The 26,557-nt window shown below is 40.3% G+C and overlaps 2 protein-coding genes across 6 annotated transcripts in view; both read left to right on the top strand.

The window, feature by feature from the left end:
• API5 (apoptosis inhibitor 5) overlaps nt 1-5,657 on the top strand; it is a 31,561-nt gene extending 25,904 nt beyond the window's left edge. Inside the window, exon 14 of one of the 2 annotated variants that reach the window (XM_047775950.1) lies at nt 3,528-5,657. In XM_047775950.1, the coding sequence (XP_047631906.1) occupies nt 3,528-3,610 (83 nt within the window). In that variant the 3' untranslated portion in view covers nt 3,611-5,657. The remainder of the gene's footprint in view (nt 1-3,527) is intronic. The other variant, XM_047775949.1, reaches the window with a different exon arrangement.
• A 7,271-nt stretch (nt 5,658-12,928) lies between these two features.
• Nucleotides 12,929-26,557, top strand: part of TTC17 (tetratricopeptide repeat domain 17) — a 147,885-nt gene continuing 134,256 nt past the window's right edge. For 2 of the 4 annotated variants that reach the window (XM_047775947.1, XM_047775946.1), the window contains exon 1: nt 12,929-13,124. In XM_047775947.1, the coding sequence (XP_047631903.1) occupies nt 12,966-13,124 (159 nt within the window). In that variant the 5' untranslated portion in view covers nt 12,929-12,965. The remainder of the gene's footprint in view (nt 13,125-26,557) is intronic. The other 2 variants (XR_007134378.1, XM_047775948.1) reach the window with 1 other exon arrangement.

Here is a 26,557-nt window from a genome sequence, read left to right as displayed (position 1 = left end):
CTTTTGTGTCTAATACAGATAACTTTAATATTCCTATAGGAGTCAACGATAATTGGAGTGCTTGTTATAAATTGAATTACAAAGCAACCTAAACTCTGATCGTTCTTGTTGGAAAGTAGTGACAAAATTTCTGCTAGTATTTTTGTATTTGGGAGTTGAATGTATCAGAAATATCCTCACAATAACAATTTGAAGAGCTTTCACCCATTCAGTTGGAAACAGTTCTCAGTACTACAGATGAGAATTGGTGGACCTATATACCTCAGATTTTTTCTACCTTTTTTATGTCTTTAGGGAACTGGATCAGGAAGAAGGAGAAACAATGTTGGATTTTTTTTTTTTTCTGGGAAGTCAGTGTTGCTTCAAAATTGCAGGAGAAAAAAAATGTTTTGTGTTCTTTAAGTCTTTAATACATAGATTTTATTATCCACATTTGGCAAAGTCATAGTAATTCCACTTTTCTATGTCAGCCAAGCTCAGTTTTATTTTTCTAGGAAAGACTAGTTGCATGGGGATTTCTTTCTTTCTTTTTATTTTTTTTAATCATATACACTGAGGGATTGGAATATTTACTTCTTTTGTGTTAGAAAGAAACCAGTTAATATTAATGTCACTGCCTTATTACAGTGAACAAGTCTCTTGCAAACAGAATGAATTGTGTCAGTGTCATGGGCCTGAACTTGCTCACTACAGAGAAAGAGCCAGAATTTGTGATTGTTCTTTGAGTCCATGCAGGCATATTTTGACTTTTCCTATCTAAGTTTATTACTTTCCTAACCAATGTCTCTGTTACTTGCTTTATCAAGTGGTATTTGTTCCCACAATTTATTTTTAAGGTATAATTTTAATTGGGAGCAGTGTTAGTAATGTAAGCTTGAGACCATTGAAAAGATCATTAATGTGCAGAATAGTCCCTTAGGATGAAAAAAGAAAGTTTAGTGTACTATAGAAATGGCTGCATGAGTTGCAGATCAAAAAGCAATAGCCAATGTACAAAAGATAATCACCTTTTTGAAATAATACCTTCATAGCGTGTATTTAATATACTTATTAGATATAACTGCACAATTGAGGGTGAGTTCTTCATATTAAAATTGATTGAGAGTGTTCCCGCAGTGGCTCAATAGTTAACGAACCTGACTGGTATCCATGAGGACACAGGTTCGATCCCTGGCCTTGCTTAGTGAGTTAAGGATCCGGCATTGCTGTGAGCTGTGGTGTAGGTCACAGACATGGCTCGGCTCTGGCGTTGCTATAGCTGTGGTGTAGGCTGGCAGCTGCAGCTCCAGTTGGGAACTTCCATATGCCGTGGGTGCAGCCCTAAAAAAAAGACCAAAAATAAAATGAAACAAAATTGAGGAATTCTGTTGTGGTGCAGTGGGTTAAGGATCTGTTGTTGTCACTGCAGCAGCTTGAGTCACTGCTCTGGCACAGGTTTTATCCCTGGCTCACGAACTTCTACATGCTATAAGAGTGCCCCCCCCCCCAAAAAATTGAAAAACAGTTGAAAGGATAGATATAATAGTCTGTTAGCTTAGAGCTAATAATGATAGCTCTGGGGTCTTAATTGGTTAAGTGTATTAACGTTAACCAAGAAAGTGATGGTTTTTATAATGAGTATGATGGGGGAAAATATGCAGGATGAAGCCAAGCCTTTTTTTTTTTTTTTTTTTTTGCTTTTGCTTTTTAGGGCTACACCTATGGCATATGGAGGTTCCCAGGCTAGGGGTCGAATCTGAGCTACAGCTGCCGGCCACAGCCATAGCAACACAGGATCTGAGCCGCATCTGTGGCCTACACTGCAGCTCACGGCAATGCCAGATCCTTAACCCACTGAACGAGGCCAGGGATCAGAACCCGAAACCTTATGGTTCCTAGTCAGATTCGTTTCCACTGTGCCATATGGGAACTCCAAAGCCAAGTCCTAAACAGTCAAAAATGCAGGACTTAGAGTATAAAGAAGTTGCTATGTTAATGTTGCCATACTCCCATAATACACTACAGTCATTGCATCTACCACTGGAAGTTTCTTACCCACAGACTGCCTCTGATTTTCTGAGTATGTTAACTCCTGCTGGTTTCATTTAAATAGTTTCCATACCAATCAACTTAGAAAAATATGTTAAGAGAAGTGACTTTAAATCAGATCACATTCTGTTACACAAGTAAGTATTGGAAGCTGAGGAAAGGTCTAGTTTTCTATCAGTTTCTGGAGGGGAAAAAAAAAAAAGAGACAACAAAACATCACCCAAATAAGGTAACTATATTTCTAGCCATAATGGCAAAAAATGAATTACAATATGGACTTAATAGGGATTTTTCAAGCCTCCAAAATTATGGATCAAAAATGGCAACACCAGATTGTTTTTACTGTTTTTGACAAGACCGCTGCAATGAGGAAGTTTGAAAGTTCCAATAAGAAGATCAGATCTCTGGAATTAGAAGTTTGAGACTCTTACTCATTTATGTATAATAAAAAGTCCAGCCTTGCTGATGACTTCAATCAGTTTTCTTCCCTGGAAAGACTCCTCTGAGGAATATTTCTCTGGAGCTATAAAACAGACTGACCAATAAATCAAAGACTCATTCTACCATATGACACAAGTGACTTTATTTTTCAGCAAAAGATATGCTTAATTTACATCAGTAACCCAAACACTGTGTATATACACATCACCATTTTGGCAGCACTGTGAGCAGCTCATATGTAGCTATAAAGCAGTGAGAAAAGGTGTTGGCATTTATATCAACATTATTTTGAAATACAGTAACTAAAACAAATGGACTATTGCATTTGAAAGATAGATTTTTTGGAGTTCCCATCATGGCCCAGCAGAAACGAATCCAACTAGGAACGATGAGGTTGCAAGTTTAATCCCTGGCCTTGCTCATTGGGTTAAGGATCCGGCATTGCTGTGAGCTGTGGTGTAGTTTGCAGACATGGCTCCGATCTGGCATGGCTGTGGCTGTGTCATAGGCCGGCAGCTGTAGCTGCAATTAGACCCCTAGCCTGGGAAACTCCATATGCTGTGGGTGTGGCCCTAAGCAAAATAAATAAATAAATAAACAAGACACATTTTTCATTCTAGCCTAATTTTTTAGAATTGATCATTGATAGCTTAAGATATTTTACACATGTGGCACTAACTTTTGAAGGCTAGTGGCTTTTTAATTCCTTACCAAGTATAGAAATTTTTATAGTTTCATTAATTATCTTTAGTAGTGGGACACTAAAATAAAGAACTAACGTAGTTACTGTGATTTTCACCTTGACGTATCTTTGTTAATGGGATATATTTAATTGAGTAACTACAATGAATGTATTTGGCACCTTGCCATAAATGCTTTGTTGTGTAGGATGCCCTGATTTTATGTACAAATTGAATTTGTAGATGGACCAGCAAAATACCAGTGCTGTTTTTCTAGAGCCTACTGTTAACATTCAAAGATCTAAGCTGCACTTCTTCTGTGTTTGCTTTCCCATGAAATCCTGAACAAGACCTAAATCCTTGTTCGCTTTTTCGTAGAGCAGAGAGGAGCCTTCAGGGGAAGTAGAGGTGGCCGAGGTTGGGGAGCACGAGGAAATCGTAGTCGAGGAAGACTCTACTGAGTAAGAAGTCAAATTCTTCAGCATTGCCGTGAGCTTAATATACTAAAATTCTACTACTCATTGGATTGCCGGGGATGTCCCTTTAAAAAGACTGCTGCCTTCAGCTAAAAACTTAATGTTCTTTATACCTTTGTATGTATGATCTACTTTTGTAACAGACCATGGTTGTGTCCAAGGTAAAACCACAGCGATATTTTTGGATGCTTTGTTCGCAATCTTGACTTGTTTTTGCAGTATCATCATTATTCAGACTTCATATTGTGAATATTTTAAACATCTTGATAATTTGTTATTGAGAAGAGCTATTCGAATCTAATATGTAATGAAATTCAGTCCATTTCTGATAACTGGTAAAGACCATCAGTTTTGAAAGGTTACTGACTTTCTTGTCCCCTCTTCCCCCCTCCCCAACATATGGAGAAGAGTAATGACCAGTCTTAACATTTTGTTTTCATTGTTATTTAATGAAGCTGCTAGGCAGTGGTGCAGCATTCCTGCCTTGTGTCAGAAAAGCAAAATACTTCTCAGCTTTCTTAAAATGTAGAAATGACATTACATTTTTAAGGAGGAAGTTGCTTTGCACTGCTTACTTTTCTCCATATGTTGTGATATAAACTTTTGAATATGGGATCTTACAATTTGCATAGAAATGTGTGTGTATAATATACATACATACATGAGCATATATCTGTGTGTGTGTGTGTGTGTGTATATATATATATGCATGCTGTGAAACTTGACTACACAATATAAATCATTTTTTAAAATTCCAGGAACGGGTAGTCTTTGACATGGTGATTATCCTTTTGAGGCTGAATCCATTATTAACTTGTTATCTAGTTTTCCTCCCAGTAGTGAGGGCTTTTGAGTCAGTTGCACTTACATGATTATTGTTATTTAAAACTAAAAATAAACAAAGGCTGCATTTTCAAAGATAAATTTAGAGATCCCTGTTGGAGAAATACAGCCAAAATATTGAATCTGATGTACATATAGGTTTCTATAGGATGAGATAGAATAATTTAGAATTTGGGGACTTAATAACCAGAGCAGCCTAGGAAAAGTGACTTGGTAACCTGGTATACCAGCAAGTAAGGGGGGTGCTCTCTCAGTTTGCTTTTGCCACTTTCAAGATTTTAACTTCTCAGGTTATTAATCAAAATTATTGTATAAGTTAGCTAATAGAATCTTTAGGTTAAACAACAGATGGGGGGTTTGTGGAGTGTTTAATGTCATGGGCATTTTTAGTAGCATAGGCCCTTTGCTCTGCATTTGAATGTTTCATATATTTTTGTTCCACAGTTAATCTTCCCTCAAGTTTGCTATTCAAATCCAATGCCTGAGTGACATTTTCTAGTAGTTTGACATATTTTTTGAGGAATAGTTTGTGATTCCAAGGCAGGTGTCTTTATTACTGTTACCTCTACATTGGGGGGAGAAGCAAAACCCCTAACAGTCTTAACAGACTGCACATGTTTATGGGGAAAATATTTTTTAAAGACTAGAGTGATGCAAGTGAGCAAAGAAGTCTGTCGGCTTGACTCTGGAGTGGTGGCAATAATCTCTGTAAACATTCCGAAAGATTGTGAGCTAAACCTGAGCTCCCTTGGAATCTGAGCAGGCATAGGAACATGAAATTGCCATTTGAAAACTGTGACCAGGTAGTCTGGACCTCAGAGGCAGTTCAGCCACTGGCCTAAAGCCATTTCAAGTACAGAAGCTGTATTGGGACTACAGTTATCTAAATTTGAACATTGTGTAATTTTTTCTCTTTTTCAATTTAATATTTGTAAACTCAACGCTGAGCAGAAGTGACTTTACTTTCTCATGTTTGATATTAAGTTGACCATGTTCCTTCCTTTACCACCTCATTGTTCCCCTTCCCTTTCCTAAGGCAATAGTGCACAACTTAGGTTATTTTTGCTTCAAAAATTTGAAAGAAAAACTTCATGGATTTTTTTTTTCTTTTGCAAGACACCTGTTTATCACCTTGTTCAAATGTAAATGTTCCCTTATGCTTTTGAAATAAATTTCCTTTTGTAATTTTGTTTTTTGTCTTGTTGTGTTATGATTATAGCTTCAGATTCTTGGATATTTATTAAACATTTATCGATTGCCTCTCATGTGCCAAACACGGTGTTAGACCATGAAAATATAAAGACTGCTCTGCCTTCGGGGAGTTCAGTATTGCAAGTTATCTTTAATTTTCATCCTTTTGGAATTTCCCCCCCCTCCCAGGGCCTCATGTATAGCATATGGAAGTTCCCAGGCTAGGGGTCAAATTAGAGCTACAGCTGCTGGCCTACACCACAGCCACAGCAACACAGGTTCCCAGCAGTGTCTGCAACCTGCACCACAGCTCACAGCAACGTTGATACTTAACCTACTAATTGAGGACAGGGATTGAACCCGCATCCTCATGGTTACTAGTCAGATTCGTTACCACTGAGCCACAACAGGAACTCCTTGCATTTATTTTTAGAGGCTAATACACTTCTGAAAGAAGGATTTGGTTCTTTCTATCAAAGCAAAACATTAGATACTTGCCAAATTATTATGAAATAATTTCCTTCCTTAATATGTAAAACAACTTTGTAATTTGACTACTAGCCTTTATTAAAAAGTCTTCCCGGAATTCCCATCATGGCTCCGTGGAAAGGAACCTGACTAGCATCTACAAGGATGAAGGTTCAATCCCTGGCCTTGCTCAGTGGGTTAAGGATCTGGTATCGCTGTGAGCTCTGGTATAGGTCACAGATGCAGCTCCAATCCTGCGTTGCTGTGGCTGTGGCATAGGCCAGCAGTAGTAGCAAGGGTGGTTAGGAGGGTTCTAAAGCTGAAGGTTTTTCTATGTCCATCATTTCTTGCCTGGAGTTTCATAGTAGGCTCCTGATTGATCTCCTAGCTATTACACTTGATTCTTTATAGTCTGTTCTAAACACAGCAGCAAAGAAATGTCCACCCTTCTACTTGAAGCTGTTTAATGACTCCTCATTTTAGAATAAAAATCAGAAGCACTGCCATGGCTTTTCATTTCTGACCTCCACTGCTACTCTTCCCCCTCTGTCACTCTGCCTCAGTCAGTTGGCTTAATGCATGCTAAGCAAAGACACACTCCCATCTTAGAATCTGCACTAGCTGTTCCTTTTAGTCACATAGCTGCTTGTCTAACTCCACTCCTTCAGTTCCTCAAAGGTCACCTCGGGGAATCCTATTTAATACTGCAGTGCCCCCTCAACCCTGCCAGGGCGCCAGTCCCACTTACCCTACTCTATGTTCTCTGAAGCATTTGCCAACAATCTAACATACTATCCTAATTATACTATATAATTTACCTGTATTTTTACTCTGTCTCCCCCTGGCAAAATGTAATGTGGATAAAATGCCACAAAGGTAAGGATTTTTAGATTTTGCTCACTGGCAACTGCAAGCATTTAAAACAGTGCTTGGTACTTAGTAAGCTTTCAGTAAATAAAAAGTAAAAGGCAGTGTTCTATGCTGAGGATGCAGTGGTGAACAAGACAGACTCATGCAGTTCACATTCCATAATGCAGAGCCTGATTAATAAGCTGATTTCAGAGAGAAGTGCTACGAGGACACTCAACCATTCTACTGTGATAATTTCTAAGAGCAAGCATAGAAAGTATGGTTAGAAAATGTCTGGGGAATTCATTTTGAGCTCAGTCTTGGATGATGATTTGGAGCTGGCCTACTGAAGATCTCAAGGAAAGGTATTGATGGAGTTCCCGTTGTGGCGCAGCGGAAACAAATCCAACTAGGAATCATGAAGTTGAGGGTTCGATCCTGGCCTGGATCAGTGGGTTAAGGATCCGGTGTTGCGGTGAGCTATTGTGTAGGTCACAGACACGGCTCGGATCCCATGTTGCTGTGGCTCTGGCATAGACCAGCAGCTGTAGCTCACGTTAGACCCCTAGCCTGGGAGCCTCGATGTGCCGCAGGTGTGGCCCTAAAAAAACAAAACAAAAAAAGTCAAGGAAAGGTATTGAAATGGAGGCAGTACAAGGTGCAGAACACTTGGCTTTAAGAATACCAGGCCACGAGTATAGAATGGAAAAAAATATATACCAGGTTATGCTAAAAAAAAAGACCTCTCAAAACTCTCAGGCTCCTAATCTTGATCTCAGAACTAAATTCCTCACCTATAGTGAACTACTTTCAATAATTCAAAGGCACCTTACCCTTTATGACACTAGGGCAGGTTTCCTCTGGAAAATCTTTGTTCCCTGACTCCCTCTCCCATTCACCTGGCTGATTCCTTGCTCACATCAGACTAGATTTCATTCTCTCGGGGAAGTCTTTCCACCTTAGTTAGGTACAGGACCATCCATACCCATGTGCTCCCTCAGCTCACAATCCTTCCTCCAAAACCGTAGGAGGCCCACAAATAAGTTCCGGTGGATAGAAAACAGCAAGTGGGATTTAATTCTAGCAAGTGTGATAGAAACTAAAACTTAGACAAATGAAATCTAATTTATCAAAATCCTAAGAAATTATAGACTTATTCCTAGACATTGTACATTTATTCCCTAAAACCAATACAGCCACAAATAAGAAAATCAAGTAAAATTCTGGTCATTTTAAGGAGCTGACATTAGAAACAAGATCTGAGACAAAGCCTAGATAGATTACTACATACAGTTCCAGTTTGTATTCCTCAAGAAATACCTAAGTAGAAGAGGAACTGAAAAGAACAAAAGATGAGGGGATTGTATTTCTTTGAGGAAAATCTAAGACTTAATATGCTATAAAGTGATAAATAAGAAAGCACAAACTCACTACAGGTTTGAATAAACTTGGATTTAACCATAAAAATCAGCATATCAAAACTTGGATGTATGTGAGGGAATAAAAGCTGGGGGGTGGCGGTGGGTACGACCTTAAACTTTATACAGATTGAATGCTCATAATACAGCCACTCCATAGAAACTGTCCTCCCCAAAAGCATTAACAGTTGCAACGATTTGGATAAGTTAATGGCTGGTAAGTTTGTATCAGGGAAATTCTTTTGAGGCCAGCTATCATGTAATCTTCAGAGCAGCCCTGGTGTCACTGTGAGTTAGAATGCAGGGCTGATTTGATACTTGGTCTCATCCAAAGTAGTTCTCAGAGAGCTTCAGACTGCCTGATCTATTTGGCAAACTATTTCTAAATGAAATTACTATTTAGGTATCCTCTGTCTCCCATTTGAAAGTCCTCTTCATTTTGTATATAGCTGTTGGGGAGATACACCTGTACAGCCCTTCCTGTAATAACCAGCCCCCTTTCCTATCCACCCCTTCAATTCTCACCAATTCAAAATCACTAAAGCAATTAACTATATGTACTAGGCTACCAATAATTCCTTCTACTTCAGATCAAACATGCTGCTTCATTTAGCAAGATGAGTCTATTTCCATTTCCCTTTAAATCTGGGCTAGCCTTACTACTTTCTTTGACCAATAGAATGCAGAAGTGACACTTTACAACTTCTGGGCCTGGCCCTCAAGGAGCCTGACAGCTTCTACTTTTATTCTTTTGGAGCCCTGAAGCCTCTGCAATTACCCGGACTGAGAGAAAGAAGTCCAGCCACCCCTGGCCATTTTAGCCACTCCTGCTAAAGTGCTAGACATGAATGGAGCCATTTGGGAACATTCCAGGCCCAGCCAAGGTCCTAGCTGAATGCATGCAACCTTATGAGTGGCCCCAACCAGTGGCAGGAGAAGCAGAACCACCAGCTGAGTCCAGACAAAAAACTGAAATATAATAAATCATGTCTTACAGCTGAAAATTTAGTCCACAAAGATTTAGTATGGTTTACTATGAAGCAAAAAACAATTAATAGAATTTAAAGTAGGGTGTTAACTTTCTTAGGAATATTTATATTGTAAGTAAGAAGGAATAAACAGTATAGAGATCCTTTGCAACACTCAAATAAAATGGCCCAAACGAGAAATTAATAATCCAGAAAGGTCATTCTATCATTGTCCAATTCCCAGATTCAAAACTTCTATAATTTATGACAGTAATAAATGAAAGGACCTATTTGCTAAAATACTTTGTTAAAAGACCAAATTACATGCAGTTATGGGTTTTCCTATCATTTGTTCAACTAAGAACTGAACCATAATTTAGAGATTATCAGCAATTTTGATAAATACTATCTTATACAGGTTTTCTCTAAGCAAACAGAGAAAATACGTTCCTAATCTGGAAAAAGGAATATCAGGTTTTAGAACAACAGAATAAAAGAGTAACAAATGATCTATTTGGCTGTAGAAAATTGGCAGCAACAATTTTATTTGAGCAACAAAAAGTGGGAAAGCCACCTTTTAGGGGGTTTAGAAAACTAAGTCAACAAACTAACCACTTATTTATGGAAGCTTTATGTAAGATAAAAATAGATTAGCATAGGAAATGTTTTCTGTCCTCAGATGCTAACAGTCTAACTAGTTGAACAAAGAACTGCTCCAGTTTAGCTGTTCAAAAAATACAAAGTAATATCACAAAGCAACATGGTATTAACTGCCACTAGTGTTACAGAATTCAGAGACAAAGATGTTGACAAGGTTTTACAATCTGGGATTTAAACTGTACCTTAAACAATATATTTGAAAGAAAGATCAAGGAAAGGATTTTAGGCAGGGAACAAGGTGAGCAAGAGCACTTCTAAGTGTTAACTGTGTGACGCTTAAAACAGTTGAGTAAGACTAGAGGAGTGGAACTTGGCAATCAGGACCTGTGGCAGGCAGAATTCTAAAATGACCTCCAATGATCCTTGCCCTTATAAAATCTCCTCCCTTGAAAGTGGGGAAAATAGGTGAGTATGATATTATTCCTCTGATTTTGTTATGTGGCAAAGGGAATTTTTGCAGATGTCATTAAGGTTATTGAATTCATTTGGGGTTATTCAAAAAAGGCATTATCCAAGTGGACCTTACCTAATCACATGAGCCCTTTAAATATGGGCCTGGTGTGCTCGCTTCGGCAGCACGTATACTAAATACGGGCCTGGTGATCAAAGATGGAGGGAAGTCAAAGATATAAATGTGGAGACAGCTCACATACGCCATGCCAGATTCTTGACCCATAGAAACTGAGATAGGTGTATATTAAACTGCTAAGTTTGTGGTAACTTATTACATAGCAATAGAAAACTAATACAAGATCCAGCATTGCTGTGGCTCTGGTGTAGGCCAGCGGCTACAGCTCCGATTAGACTCCAAGCCTGGGAATCTCCATATGCCATGGGAATGGCCCTAGAAAAGGCAAAAAGACGGGAAAAAAAAAAAAGGAAGTTACTATTCTGCCCCTTTACACATTAACCTGTGCATGTCAAAGAAATTGCTGACTGGCAAAATAAGTGATGTAGGGGCTTCTTTCAAATTCTTCACCATCCTTCATCCATGCTCAGGCTCCAAAGTCAGGTAGATCTGAATTCAAATCTGAGTTAGATATCTGAGATCTGTTGCTTATTAGCTGTATGATATTGGCCAAATTACTTAACTAGCCTACACCTGGTAAGTTAGTAAAGATTAATAGGAACCATGTGTGTACAGAGCCCAGTATGTATTAAACTCAACAAATGTTAGATGATAACTGTCATTATTTAGTAGCTTTATATGCAAGTAAGAAGGTTTACCTCTTTGCCTAAAATCAAGATGCTGAGAATATACAAGAAACCCTTACAATCTGCCACTGATTTTATCTTTTCACAGTTAGTGCTGATTTTGCCTGAAACAGCACCTTTGCTCCAAGCCCTTCACTAGGTTGGTCCATCTCTTCTACACCTGAGGACTTATACACCCCCACTATCCTATATATAAACTGTTACCTTGCCAGTATCCCACCAGATTGCACACTGCTCAGCTGTCAGATTTCCATACTCAGGGTCTAGCAAAGTACCAGGCAAAAAGCAGATAAGCCAAGTCCATGGTACGCAGAAGTTCCTGGGCCAGGGATCAAACCCGCATCACAGTGTCAACCTGATCCATAGCAGAGACAATGCGGGGGATCCTTAACCCCCAGGGCCACAAAGTAACTCCAAGACACACATTTTAGACCAAATCAGATGCATTCAGGGTGGTATGGCTGCAGACAAGCCATATATTTTAAATGAATTTAAGGCTCATCACTTCAGTACTCTTAAGAAAAGCTGCTGTAAGAAGGTATAAAAAGCCACCACTGTGGTCTCATTGCTTCTTTAGCATGAAGTGATGTTTAAACACTTGACAATTATTTATTTTCTTTCAATATACCTGTGTAGGGAAGTGGTCAGGCAAAATTCTCATCATCCAAAAAAAAAAAAAAAATCAAAAGCCTAAGGAACCTGAATACAATATGAAACACCTAAAACGAAAAAGCTAACTAGAAGCTAGAAGCCAGGCTTGCGCACTTGGCTCACCTGTTGGTTCACTAGAAGGAAGTGCTTCTCAAACTTTAATGTACATACCAGTCACCTGGGACTCTTGTTAAAAGGTGGAATCTGATGGGGAAGGAGAAGAGAGCCAACGATGTGCTTTTCTAATATGCTCCCAGGTGATGCCACTGCTGCTGGTCTCCAGATCTAGCTAGACCTTTGATGCTCAATAAGGTAGCCACTAGCCATGTGTAGCTCTGAAATCTGGCTACTGTGAATTTAGATGAGCTGTACGTGTAAAATACAAACTGTTCTCGAAGACTTGATACAAAAATAAATTCATCTCAGTAATTTCTATAGATTTCACACTAAACTGAGAATATATTGTACATAATGAGTTAAACTTTAATCTATCCTTTTTCTTTTTCTTTTTTCTTTTTTAAATTACATTGGGGTTCACGGCTTGTATTACATTTCTACTGGACAGCACAGCCCTGTACTAACAACCTCCCAATTCGGAAGCTCCCACTATTTCGGGACTTTAAGAATAAAAGAAAAACCTATCCCTTCCTTTAGGTGTTTTGAAAGGACACTTTTTATTTCCAAACCATTTGGCACAATCAGAAATAAAAAAGTTTCTTTAAACCAAAGATGAGAGGAAAAAAATAATGTACGTATGTACACAGATACATTCTGAGTCTTCTCGATGTGATTTAGCTTCCAACTTGAACACTACTTTTCTCTCCCTCTGGTTCTCACGCTCCGAGATCTTATCGCGCACAGGAAAACAATAACAAACTGGTCTCCGACCTGAAGTCAAACTGGGTCAGCGCCGGAGGCCACGCTTAGCAGTTGCCCAACCCAAGGCCGAGGGAGCAGGCTATCCCCCGGACAGCGCCCCCTCGACTCCTCCTCCTCCAGCGCCGACCTCACCAAGATGGCGAGCCGCGAGGACCCGTTTCCGCTTCCGGTGTGAGTGGCCGGGCTTGGGGGGGCAAGATGGCGGCGGCAATAGGGGTCCGCGGCCGGTGCGAGCTGCCGCCGTGTTCCAGCCCAGGCTGGTTCCTCAGCCTTTCCGCCTTGCTGAGTGTGGCAACTCGAGGGGCCTTCGCCACCACGCACTGGGTCGTCACAGAGGACGGGAAGATTCAGCAGCAGGTAGCGGCCAGGGTGTCTCCGCCCGCGCCCGCCTTGCCCGGGGGGATTCCTTAGCCAGGCCCTGGCTTTTGGCTCCGCGCGGCCCCGCCCCCAGCCTACCTTCCCACGGTCCCGATGTCGCGGCCCGGGCGACCCCTGAGCTTGGACCCGGCTCAGTCCCCTCCCCACTGGTGTCCTGGCCCTCGCCTTGGCCACCTGGAAGTTCTCCGGCTTCCACCCCTGAGGTCTTGCGCCCCTCGGGAAGAATCTCATGGTTGTGGGGGATCGGGCCCTGGGGACATTTTCTGGTGCTCCAGCTTTAGAAACCAGATTCATTATTCCTCCTCTGGTGCCTCTAGGGCCCACGCGTCACCAGCCCTCCCTAAGGAAGTAGAAAGCAGGTGGCAGTGCCCGGGTGTGCGGCAGTCCCAGCGAGTCCCAGGGCGGTGACAGCTTTGGCACCCCCAGGCAGTGTGTCATCTAATGTCATCTAACTTCCCCCAATTTGCTCTCCCATGTGCTGGAATTCGTGCAAAGCTGTGGTGGTTTCAGCTAGTTCCGTTACCTGGGTCAACAGGGGCTCATTAGAGACAACACGCATACTCTCCTTCCAAAGGAATACTTAAGGATGCCTCTGGTGGCGTTGCCTGCATCTTTTCGACTGTAAACTGCCCTCCTTTCCCAGTGTTCTTTGCATTGTTTCTTTACCTAGTTCCTGTGACCCAACCCCTCAAGGAGGATGTGCTATTTCCCGGATTCTTGTCAGGTTGAATTAATTCCTCAGGGGAGAGGCGGCTTTTCTTATATAACTTTGTGATGGCCTGCATTTTGTGAGTCCTGGTGATGCCTAAAGAGTGCATGTGTATGTTTGTGTTCTGCTACAGAAACTTGGTAAACTTAGTGACTGCCAGCCCTTGAGAACATTCCTGAGAAGTCCAGGAAACATTTAGAAAGTGACATGTGTACCCCATGCAATTTATCCCACTAATCTTTAATGTATTAGCTGTTGTCTCGTGAAAGTGCTTGACCTAGGCTTGTGTGTAAAGAATGGTAATAGGAGCACAGTACAAAGTTTACTTTTGTGTAAAGTGAGGGTCACATTTAGATTCACCATGTGAGGACAAATTTTATTTCAAATGTAATGAATGAGTGAAACAGTTTAAAAGCCAGCAATGGTATTGGTGAGAGGTTTTCACTGTATAGCTGAGAAAAGACTTTCTATTGGGTGGCTTTTTATCTGTACCTAACTTACATTAGAAATATTTTCTTGGAGTTCCGGTAGTGGCTCAGTTGTTAAGATTCCGACTAGGAACCATGAGATTGCGGGTTCAATCCCTGGCCTTGCTCAGTGTCTTAAGGATCTAGCATTGCCTTGAGGTGTAGGTCGCGGATGCAGCTCAGATCTTGTGTTTCTATGACTCTGGCGTAGGCCAGTGGCTACAGCTCTGATTCGACCCCTAGCCTGGGAACCTCCATATGCCGCAGGAGCGGCCCTACAAAAGATCAAAAAAAAAAAAAAAAAAAGAAAGAAACATTTTCTTTTCGTGGCCTTGCCAGCTGAGATTTAAAGTATGTATGTGTGTCTCAGAAACCCTAGACACCACTACAGGTTTATCTCTAACAAAAGATTGGGTATCTTGTGTGAATCCTGGTTGCTTCTGTCCTTCTTCTGTTTCCTGATGGTGGTTTTTCTCCGAGGCCTTTATGAAGGGTGACATGGAATTTAGTCACTCCTGCTGCATTTTGAGGAGCCCTTCTCCTGTTGGCTCTTTACAGTATTGTTTGGGTTCACAGCTATGAATACTCCCCGACCATTGACTTCTCCTTCCCATTTTGATGTCCTGCTACTCAGCTGAGAAAGAGTCCATCTAAAAAGTGAAAGCTGGCAGAAATGTATTATATGCTGGACATTGCAATGGGAAAGTAGAATCTGATTTGGTTTTTGTGTTTTAACACATCACTTCTTTTTGCACATTGTATACGTGTTACATGTTTTACATGTGATACGTGTTTTAGTGGGAAAAGGTAGGTGTTACTGATAACTTGCTTGAGAAAAGGAGAAATCTAAAGAAAGAATCTTCTGGATCAATTCCAGGTCACCCCTGCAGTAAGTAGTTAGGTTTAAAGTTAGGAAAGCAAGATTTCTTTCTTGCTTTCTTTCTTTTTTTTTTTTGTCTTTTGTCTTTTGAGGACTGCACCCACAGCATATAGAGGTTCCCAGGCTAGGGATCTAATCGCAGCTGTAGCTGCTGGCCTACGCCAGAGCCACAGCAACGCCAGGTCTGAGCCTCGTCTGCGACCTACACCACAGCTCACTGCAATGCCGGATCCTTAACCGGCTGAGCACGGCCAGGGATTGAACCCAAAACCTCATGGTTCCTAGTCGATTCGTTTCCTTTGCGCCATGAGGGGAACTCCTCTTTCTTTCTTTGTCTGTCTGTCTCTCTTTTTAGGGCTGCAGTCGAAGCATATGGACGTTCTCAGCCTAGGGGTTAAGTCAGAGCTGTAACCCCCAGCCTATGCCATAGCAACACCAGATCCTTAACCCACTGAGTGAGGCCAGGGATCAAACTCGAATCCTCATGGATGCTAGTTGGATTCTTAACCTGCTGAGCCACAACAGAACTCCACCCCACTGTGGTTTGAAGGGTGTGCCCTGTTCCATTGGCTACTGTGACACAAAATTCTCATTTTTCTTTAGGAGTGAGCAGAGAACAACTCATTCTTAACTGGTGTTTTTTGTTTTTTGTTTTTTGTTTTTTTTTTAATTCTTCCCCCTCCACTTCAAGATGTGGTTCTCAAACTTTACACAAAAATAATCTGGGATGCCTGCTTAAAATTCAGATTCCCAGGTCTTAGACTGTTTGATTCATTAGGTTGGTGGTGGAGCCAAGTTTTCTACATTTTTATCAAACTCATCAGGATATTATGATGCAGATGGGTCACAGATCATTTTGAGAAATTCAGTTTTAGATTTGGCTTTTAGATCCTCCAGCTTTGTTGCAGGCTTTTTACTCTCTACATATACCTGGGCAATTTCATCCTTTCCCAGGACTTAAGTTACCATGTATGTGCTGGGAATATCTACATATCTTTCTAAACTCGGGTTTTTTTTCTCCAGAGTTATAAATTCAAGACTTCTTTGTTAACTTTTAACTCCTTGTGTATGTTCTCTAGGTACTAAAAGCTTAATATGACCAAATCTAAACTCAGTTTTACACATACACCTGTGTCATGCCCTATTTTCCAAAACTTAAAGATACCACCATTCACCATCTACCTATTTGTCCACATCAGAAATCTAGTTATCCTTTTAAATTTCTTCCTCTTCTTTTCCAACATCTTTCAATTTTACTTTCTAATTATATTTTACTTCCTTCCATAGCCACTGTCATTAGTCTAATTCTGGTCACCTAATTAATCACCACAGCTTCCTAACTGCTCTTCCTGCTTCTAGTCGTGTCCTACTTCCAGTTCATTTTCTGCACAGTGCAATTAATCTTTTAAAACCTTATTTGTTTTTGTTTAATTAAAAATTTGAAGGACAGAAGTGATGTGTGGTGTTGTAAAAAATAAATATTTGACATTATGGGAGTATTTAAAGAAATAAAGTCCTACTACCTCTACACATTCTTAGTCCCCAAGGAAATCTACCTTTAACGGGTTGGTATGCCTCCCAGGATATGGTACAGGTTCACTAGTATGTCTTGTGATCTGGCCCTTCTTTCTAACCTGTCTCTCCTTATCTTTGAGTGCCCCACTCTCACCTCAAAGTATACACACATACGCACTTAGCCATACTTTTGTCATACATTGTCCCCAAATATGCTCTGTTTTTGCTTGCTTCTGGACCTTTGTGCATGTTTTCCACCTCCCACCCCCGACCAAAGTCTCGCTTTGACGAACTCACATTCTTCACAAACTTAAATATCACTTTCTTAGGGAGGCTTCTCTGATGCACACATTGAGTAAGTTGTTCTTTCAATTCACTTTCAGAGCCTCCTGCATTCCTTTATGAAAGCATTTACCATACCATGTTGTGTCTGTTTACTTATGTAAATACCCTGTGAGACTATTGTATACTCCATGAAGGAAGTGGCTATATCCATCTTCTCTGCAACTCTAGCAACCCTCACACTGCTTAATCACATGGGCTACAATAATATCTATTGAATGGATGATGTAAGGAAGTGTGAGAAGTGGTGCCTACTTTTTAGGAAATTACCCTTTTCTAAATGAGTCAATGTGGTAGTTATCTGGGGACTAGCTTCAAGGAAGTCTCAGACCTTCTGGAAGATCTTTAAATCTCCAATTAAACCACCAGTGAATCAGCCCCGAGGCCTTCAGAAATGGTGCCGTACATAGGTCAGAGCCATGATTTCAGAGATTACTCTTGCCTCTCTGTTGTGGTCAGGCTGTGTATGCAAAGAAAGTCATCCTCTTCGTCACTGATGTTATATCTAAAAAGGTCAGCTATCGCTCAGACATAAAAAAGTATGGAGAAAAGACCAGAAAATGGTAAACAAGAAAAGCAGAAAAAGAATCGCAAAGGGCTGAGGCAAGGCAGTTGGGAACTGGCAGCTGCACTGCTGAAGAGGGATGAGGATCATCTGTGGGGCCAGCAGTTGCAGTTTGGAAGCAGCTCTGGTGGAAGTGAACAGAAGGCACTCTGACAGCGAGGAATAAGAGGGCTTACCAGCAGGCCAGGTCAAAAATTAGAACAGCTTTGCACTCCAAAGTGCAGGGAGCCTGGTGTGAGCAGTGCCTGCATCTCAGCTGTACTCCATGAGGGCAGGAGCAAGGGGGATTCCTCTGCTGTGTGGCTCTTTTATGGCCAGACACATCAGCAGGGTTGTCTGTACTCACAGACTCTCCTTTATCTCTTCATGTAGGTCTCTTATAAACCCAGTCCAACCAGTCTTTCATCCCCACAACTCTTTTTTTTCTTGTTTTGGCCATACGCACAGCATGTGAAAGTTCCTGGGCCAGGGATCACACCCTTGCCAGAGTAGTGACCTGAGCTGCTGAAATGACAACACGGGATCCTTAACCCACTGTGCCACAAGAAAACTCCATCTCCACAACTCTTGTCAAGATACCCAGAGCCTTCCATATTACCAAATTTGGTGCTCAGTTCTCATTCATCTTACTTTAACCTCTTAGCCACCAGGCATTTGTCTTCATACTTTCTTGAACTGTTTTCTTACCTAACTACCAGAATGTACAATCCTGGGAGTTCCAGTCGTGGCTCAGTGGAAATGAATCTGACTAGTATCCATGAGTACACAGGTTCGATCCCTGGCCTTGCTCAGTGGGTTAAAGATCTGGTGTTGCCATGAGCTGTGGTGTAGGTCGCAGATGTCGTTCAGATCCCGTGTTGCTGTTGTGGTGGTGCAGGCCAGAGGCTACAACTCTGATTCAACCCCTAGCCTGAGAACCCCCATATGCCTTGGATGTGGCCCTAAAAAGACAAAAAAAAAAAAAGAAAAGAAAAGAAAAAAGAAGGTACAATCCTTCTAAATCCTTGGCCCCGACTTATTCTCTTCTGCTGAATTCTTTTTTTCTTTGTAAGTCTTAAGTATTGGTGTGCCCCTTTTCTTCCCTCTGTACATGGGCTCATCAGACAACCTTATGCAGACTCATGGCATAAAATACATTTATCTGCAGTCCCCAAATCCTATGTGTAGGTGTCTCACTGTACTCCAGATTCAGGTATCCAGCTGCCTACTCAATATCTCCACTTAGCTGTCGAATAGACACCGTGAGCACATCATGTCCTAAACTGAACTCTTGATGTCCCAGCCCACCACACCAATTACCAAATTGTTCAGGCCCAGAATCTATGTATAGAATCTATGTATCTTCCTTGACTTTTCATTTTCTTATATCTCGTATGTAGTCTATCAACAGCGTGTCAACTTAACTTCCAAAATGTAATCTGAATCCCTCCATGTCTTTCTGCATCTACTTTTACAACTCTAGTCCAGACTGTCTTCATCTCTCTCCTGAACCTATTCAGTAGACTCCTAACTGTTCTCCTTACTTCTGTGTTTGGCCCATAGAGTCTTTTCTCCCCACAGAGCCAAAGTGATCTTTGAAAAAATAAGTTTTGTTCATGCCACTCCTTTAGGGGTTATAGGGGAAGGGAATTGGAGAGTATCAGAAAACCTTCAGTGGTTTCCCATCACACTTAAGCAGTAAGACCTAGTTTTCACCGTGGCATGTAACCCCTGCAGGATCTGGGACCTCGCCCCTGGCCACCTCTCTGCTCTGGATACTCCTCTCCTTCTTGTGTGCTGTGTTTCAGCCATACTGGCCTTCAGGTGGTTTCCAGGGTACCAGGTTCACTTGATTTGGATTCACCAAGATCTTTGTTCTTGCTACATCTTCTGCCTAAAACACTCTTCTGCAGACATCTTCCTGGCTCATCCTTTCTCTTCTTTTAAGTCTCTCTTCTCATGTCACCAATTTTCTGACCAAGCTAAAACAGTATCTCTTCCCATTACTCTGTTTTCTTACTCCTATTTTTCTTCATAGTATTTGTTACTGGCGCTATATTGTAATATATACTTTATTATCTCTCTATAAGAACATAAGCTCTATGAAGGCAACAACTTTGTTTTGTTCAATTAAGTAACCCTAGTGCCTAAAACAGTGCCTGACTCATGATGTACATTGAGGAGATACTGTTTGCATGAAAGAGAGAGTATGTACATATTTGTATATTCGAGCAATAATTATTCCTGTATTAGCTCTTGCATCTCATATCAGCATACCGAAGGGCCTCCATTGTTTTAATAGTCCAGGGGAGGAGATGCATTTACTTTAAAGAGGGCAAGCTAATTCATTCATTCTCCCTGTTAACAATAAAAGGTCTAGACAGGGAGTTCCCGTCGTGGCGCAGTGGTTAACGAATCCGACTAGGAACCATGAGGTTGCGGGTTCGGTCCCTGCCCTTGCTCAGTGGGTTAACGATCTGGCATTGCCATGAGCTGTGGTGTAGGTTGCAGACGCGGCTCGGATCCCGCGTTGCTGTGGCTCTGGCGTAGGCTACTGGCTACAGCTCCAATTCAACCCCTATCCTGGGAACCTCCATATGCCGCGGGAGCGGCCCAAGAAATAGCAAAAAAAAAAAAAAAAGACCAAAAAAAGGTCTAGACAATAAGACTTTTCTAAGAAAGTGGTATTTTTTTTGTGGTTGTTGTTGCTATTTCTTGGGCCGATCCCATGGCACATGAAGGTTCCCAGGCTAGGGGTTGAATCGGAGCTGTAGCCACCGGCCTACGCCAGAGCCACAGCAACGCGGGATCCGAGCCGCGTCTGCAACCTACACCACAGCTCATGGCAATGCCGGATCGTTAACCCACTGAGCAAGGGCAGGGACCGAACCCGCAACCTCATGGTTCCTAGTCGGATTCGTTAACCACTGCGCCACGACGGGAACTCCAGAACGTGGTATTTCTAAACCAGAGTTGTAAAGTGGATGATCTACTTTCCTGTTGGCTATTTTGGATCTGTTATGTCTCCAACATATCTTTTATGATATGTTCAAAGAACTCATATTTGAGATTGTGATGTTATTTAAGTTAATTGAATATTGTATAAATTTAGGTAAGTTACTTTATATTTTGCTTTCAAGACATACTGTTAGGAATTCACACTGGACAGATCATGTTGTGCTTTGTGTACTTGTTTAGTCAGTAGTAACTACTTCATGAGTCTAACTTTTGAAAATAACTCATTAATGTATTTTTTTTTACTGATGTTTTCAGTCTTCACTTTCCCCCTGAGGAGCTTAGTTATTTAAAATCAGATGACTGGCAAGAAGCCCCACCCCCAATGGTCAGGCCTTTTCACTTTCCTTCTAATTGCTTGGTGGGGAATTGAGATTGGTAATTAATCTTCAGCAGAACCCAAGAGAGTAGTACATGTCAAAAGGGGTCAAATGAAGTCAGGAATGTTTTTATTAAAGCAAGCATTTGCTAAGTGCTTTTTGTGTGCCCATTGCTGCACTTGGCACATTTAGCTCACTCATTGAACACATACTGGATACTTTCTGTATTAGGTACTTGAAATAAAGTTGGGAGGAAGATATAGTCTTTGCCTTGGTAGAGTTTGCGTTTTATGCAGTCATACATGGAAGTGACTCTAACTTAGGATATCAACAAGTGACTTTTATTTTAATAAAAATAATTTAATATCTGTATTGTACTGATCACTTTACTCAGTATTTTCTTGTTCATTATCTAATTTTATCGTCATACATACCCACTAGGATGTGGATATTGATCTTCTCTCTGTTAAGTAAATTTAGGTGGAATGTGGTTAAATTCCTTGCCCAAGGCCATGCAGGTAGGAAGTAGCAGAATGTGAACTCAAGCTCAGATCTGATTCTAAACCTAGTTCTCTTTTCTATAGTGCTAAACATTGCTACTGACGTAAAGAAAAATATTTCTGTAGTTTTATTTGTAAAGCAAATACTCATCAAAAATCAAAATTTTTCTTTTAAAAATTTTTTCAATTTAAAAATTTTCAATTATAAAATATATGATAATTGTTGAAATTTTTTTCATGCTATTTAGTATGTAATAAAATGAAAAGTGAAACTTTCAGAACTACACACAGTCCTTCTTCCTAGAAACAATCTGAATAATTTATATATTCTTCCAAAAAGTTTCTATGTGTTTGCAAACACATAGTTTTTTTAAAATGCACAACTGGAAACATTTTGCCTCACCATTAGTTTTTATTCACTTCATAAGACTTAGATCTTGTTGAGACTACAATGAAAGAGATTAGTCAAGCTGATTTCTTTTCCCCCACAGTTGATACTACTTTTTTCTTTTTTTGTTATATTACTAATGTTTTCATGAGTAATCCAGTTGAACTTTATCCAGTTGTCTCTTTTACAGCAGCAATTTCCAGTATGAAATAGCAGAGTAATTTCCTGGCTTTTGAGTTTGCCCTCACCTGAATAATGAGAAAATTCAATTTCTGGCACCGATTTTAGTGTTTCCAATATTTGATTGACAAATCTGTCTTATCTTGGGCTGCTGTAACAGAATGCCATAAACTGGTGACTTAAACAACCAAGGTTTATTTTCTCACAGTTCTGGAGGCTGGAAGTCCAATCAGAGTACCAGCCAGCATGGTTGGGTGTTAGTGAAGGCTCTCTTTCTGGTTTGCAGACGCCTGCATCTTGCTATGTCCTAGCATTGTAGGGAAAAAGGGAAAACAAGCTCTCTGATATCTCCACTTATAAGAGCACCAGTCCCAGCATGAGGGTCTCAACCTCATGACCTCATCTAATCTGATTACCTCCCAAATGCCCAGTTTCCAGTTATCACATTGGAAGTTAGGGCTTTAACATAAGAATTTTTGAGGGGAGCACAGTTCAATCCATAGCACCTCTCTGTTTAAGCTCACACATGTTTTTTTCATCACCATAGGGCCTGGCATTATTTCTGGTACTTAGTGGATAATTGTATTCGTTTTCTATTGCTGCCATAAAAAATCACCACAAATTTAGTGGCTTAAAACTGCATAAATTTATTGTCTTACTGTTGTGTATGTTAGAAGTACAACCTGTATTTCACTGGCTCAGATCGAAGGGATGGCAGCACTGCTTATCTTTCTGGAGGTTCTAGGGGAGGGTCCATTTCCTTGCCCTTTCCAGTTTCTGAAAGCTACCCATATTTCTTGGCTTCTGACCTCCCCCCTCCTTTTTTTTTTTTTTTTTGCATCTTCAAAGCCAGCAATCTTATCTCTCTCCTGACTTCCCTATTCCACTTTTAAGGATGCTGTGATTACGTTGCTCCCCTGCCACTCCCCCCCACCCCCGCCATATAATCCAGGTGAGACTTTCTTAATTAAGGTGATCTGACTAGCAGTCTTAACTCTGTCAGCTACTTTAATTCCCTTTTGCTGTGTAACAGCATGTTCAAATGTTCTGGGAATTATGACATGGACCTCTTTGTTGGGCCATTGTTCTGTGTTCAGTATTTGCTGCTGGAATGAGAGTCACTTTTGAGTTACCTATAAATGTGCTCTAACTGGAGTTCCCGTCGTGGTGCAGTGGTTAACGAATCCAACTAGGAACCATGAGGTTGTGGGTTCAGTCCCTGCCCTTGCTCAGTGGGTTAACGATCTGGCGTTGCCGTGAGCTGTGGTGTAGGTTGCAGACGCGGCTCGGATCCCGCGTTGCTGTGGCTCTGGCGTAGGCCGGTGGCTACAGCTCCGATTCAACCCCTAGCCTGGGAACCTCCATATGCCGCGGGATCGGCCCAAGAAATAGCTAAAAAAAGACAAAAAAAAATGTGCTCTAACTGTACAGCTACACTGTTTCTGTGTTTACAGGAATATCTTAAGTATACAAATGAGAAATATTCATGACTCTTCTATCCTGATCCAGTGTTTTATTTTCTTTCCTTTTAAAGCTGTGAATTGTCTACTTTATTCATTGTCATTTGTATATTTCCTGGTGACATAAATCAGAAAATGTAGACTGATAACACTTTTATAAGAAGTTGTTCATTAGTTGTTAATGTTGAAAATGGTTACTCATAAGTTAGGAAAATGGTGATTGTTTGACATGAATGTTCTAGTAAAATTGGCTGTTCATGTTCAAATCTAGATTATAGCTATGTAATATACCTCAAATATGTACATTATTTTATGTGAGTTTAAATTGAAGGTAACTTTAGAAAATAGGGATATGAGGCCGTAAAAATTCATGTAATGGTTAAGATTCAAGATTTTTATTTATTTAAAGTTTAATTTTATTTTGGTGACTTGGTATTCTATAAAATTGAGACTGGTTTTTAATTTTTCATTAAAATACTCTACAGGTACTCTAAGAGGAAAAAAAAGTCATCTTTAATGAAAATATTTCCTAATCTCGACAGTTCATACCAATAGTATTTTATTGATCTCATACAATTAAATTTTTCTAGTAAAAGTTCTATTTATGTTCCATATTAAAGTTTTGACAGTTATTATAGCCAGGAACCTGTGTAAGTGTCTCTTAAGAGCTGAAGCTCTGAAGGAAAAAGAAAAATACTGGAGTTCCCCTTGTGACTCAGTGGAAACGAATCTGATTAGTATCTATGAGGACGACGCATGTTCAATCCCTGGGCTTGCTCAGTGGGTTAAGGATCCAGCGTTGGCATGAGCTGTGGTGTAGGTTGGATCCGGCCTGGCTGTGTATGGCTGTGGCTGTGGCATAGGCCTGCAGCGACAGGCTCCAATTCGACCCCTACCCTTCCCAGGGTTTGAACCTTCATTTGCCACAGGTGTGGCCCTAAAAAGACCAAAAAACAAAACAAAAAAAAGAAAAAAGAAAAAAAAACCAAAACAAAAAAACCCCCAAAACTGAAGCTGAGCTAGTATTTTGTGCCATAACACTTCTCTAGACCTAGGATTCAAGACAAACGTCCATGACAGACTTGAATCCTAGAGAGAGATGAATACAAGGTCAGACAGCAGACTTTTCTGCCTCTCTCATTCTATCTCTAAAACTCATCTTGTTGCCACTGTTTCAGCCTGATAGGGTCACAGAGGTGAGGGCTCCTTAGTCAATCATTTGAAAATGGCCAACTAGGTTTGAGATAAAGATAAAAATCTAAGCGGAGAAAGGAATAAGAAAATGCTGTAGATGTTGCCTTTTTGAGTGTTTGCCTTGCCCAATATCTGAGAGGGATTTTTTTCCCAGGAATGTATAAAGAAAAGCTACAGGGTTATTCCTCAGATCTGAGCTTATACTTGTCATCATAGTTTGTTGTTGTTGTTATTATAATACGGTAAAATGTGTTACGGAGTGCTCTAAAGTTTCTTTTCTTTCTTTCTTTCTTTTTTTTTTCTTTTTAGGGCTGCACCAGAGGCACGTGGAAATTCCCAGGCTTGGGGTCGAATCAGAGCTGCAGCTTCTGGCCTTCACCACAGCCACAGCAACGTGGGACCTGAGCAGTGTCTTACCACAGCTCACAGCAATGCCGGATCCTTTTACCCACTGAAGGAGGCCAGGGATTGAACCAGCATCCTCATGGTTTTTAGTCATTTGTTTCTGCTGCACCACAACAGGAACTCTTCTAAAGTTTCACTTTAACAAGATGACTTGTTCATAGCACTTTAGAAAAAGAAATACTTTATATAAATTTAATTATATGTGTTCACTGAAGAAAAGTCAGAAAACACAAATGAGAATAATCATCTAGAGTCCCACCAACTAGAAACCACCATTCATAAGAGATGATATATAAACTGTCAGATGGATTTTAAAATAGGCAGTGATAAAGATTTTTTTTATAAGTACACAAAAGAAGTATGTGTGGCCAACAGAAAGATTAAAATGTTGTTATGCTTTTTCTTGTGTTCTTAAGAGTGTATAAAAACTCACTGACCGTTGTTAGGAATTTCAGTTGATTCATTTATTCTGGAGAAAGCTAGTGACAAATGTAAATTTAAAAGTGCAGTCCCTTTAACCTAACGGTTTTTGTTCTAGGAAGGGAATAGACAGCTGTTGAAAAAATTTAGGTGTAAAGATATTCATCATAATATTGTTAAAAAGAGCACAAATTGTTAAAAAATATGTTATTGGAGTATAGTTGATTTACAGTGTTATATTAGTTTCAGGTGTACAGCATAGTGAATCAATTATACATATACATCCATTCTTTTTTCCCATATAGGTTATTATAGACTATTGAGTAGATTTTCCTATACTATATGTAGGTCCTTATTAATTATCTATTTTATATCCAGTAGTGTCTGTATGTTATTCTCATCCTCCTTTTGTAAAAAAAAAATTTTATTGTAGTTGATTTACAATGTTCTGTCAATTTCTGCTGTACAGCAAGGGGACCCAGTTGTACATATATATATATATAATATATATATATATATTTTTTCTCACATTGTCCTCCATCACGTTCCATCACAATCGCTTAGATATAGTTCCCTGTGCTGTACAGCAGGATCTCATTACGTACCCACTTCAAATACAATAGTTTGCATCTACTAACCCCAAACTCCCAGCCTCTCCCACTCCCTCCCTCTCCCCCTTGGCAACCACAAGTCTGTTCTCCATGTCCATGAGTTTGTTTCTTTTCTGTAGATAGGTTTATTTGTGCTGTATATTAGATTCCAGATGTAGATGATACCATATGATATTTGTCTTTCTCACTTAGTATGAGTCTCTGCTATCCTTGTTGCTGCAAATGGCATTATTTTGTTCTTTTTTATGGTTTAGCAGTATTCCATTGTATATGTGTACCACATCTTCTTAATCCATTCATCCGTCGTTGGACATTTAGGTTGCTTCCATGTCTTGGCTGTTGTGAATAGTGCTGCAGTGAACATAGGTGTGCATGAATCCTTTTCAATGAAAGTTTTGTCCAGATGGATGTCCAGGAGTGGGATTGCTGGGTCATATGGTAGTTCTATATTTAGTTTTCTGA

The sequence above is a fragment of the Phacochoerus africanus genome, chromosome 4 (assembly GCF_016906955.1).
Source record: "Phacochoerus africanus isolate WHEZ1 chromosome 4, ROS_Pafr_v1, whole genome shotgun sequence".
In the NCBI taxonomy this organism is placed as follows: Eukaryota; Metazoa; Chordata; class Mammalia; order Artiodactyla; family Suidae; genus Phacochoerus; species Phacochoerus africanus.
The sequence above is the reverse complement of the archived record's forward strand: the minus strand, read 5'-3'. Positions and strand labels throughout refer to the sequence as shown.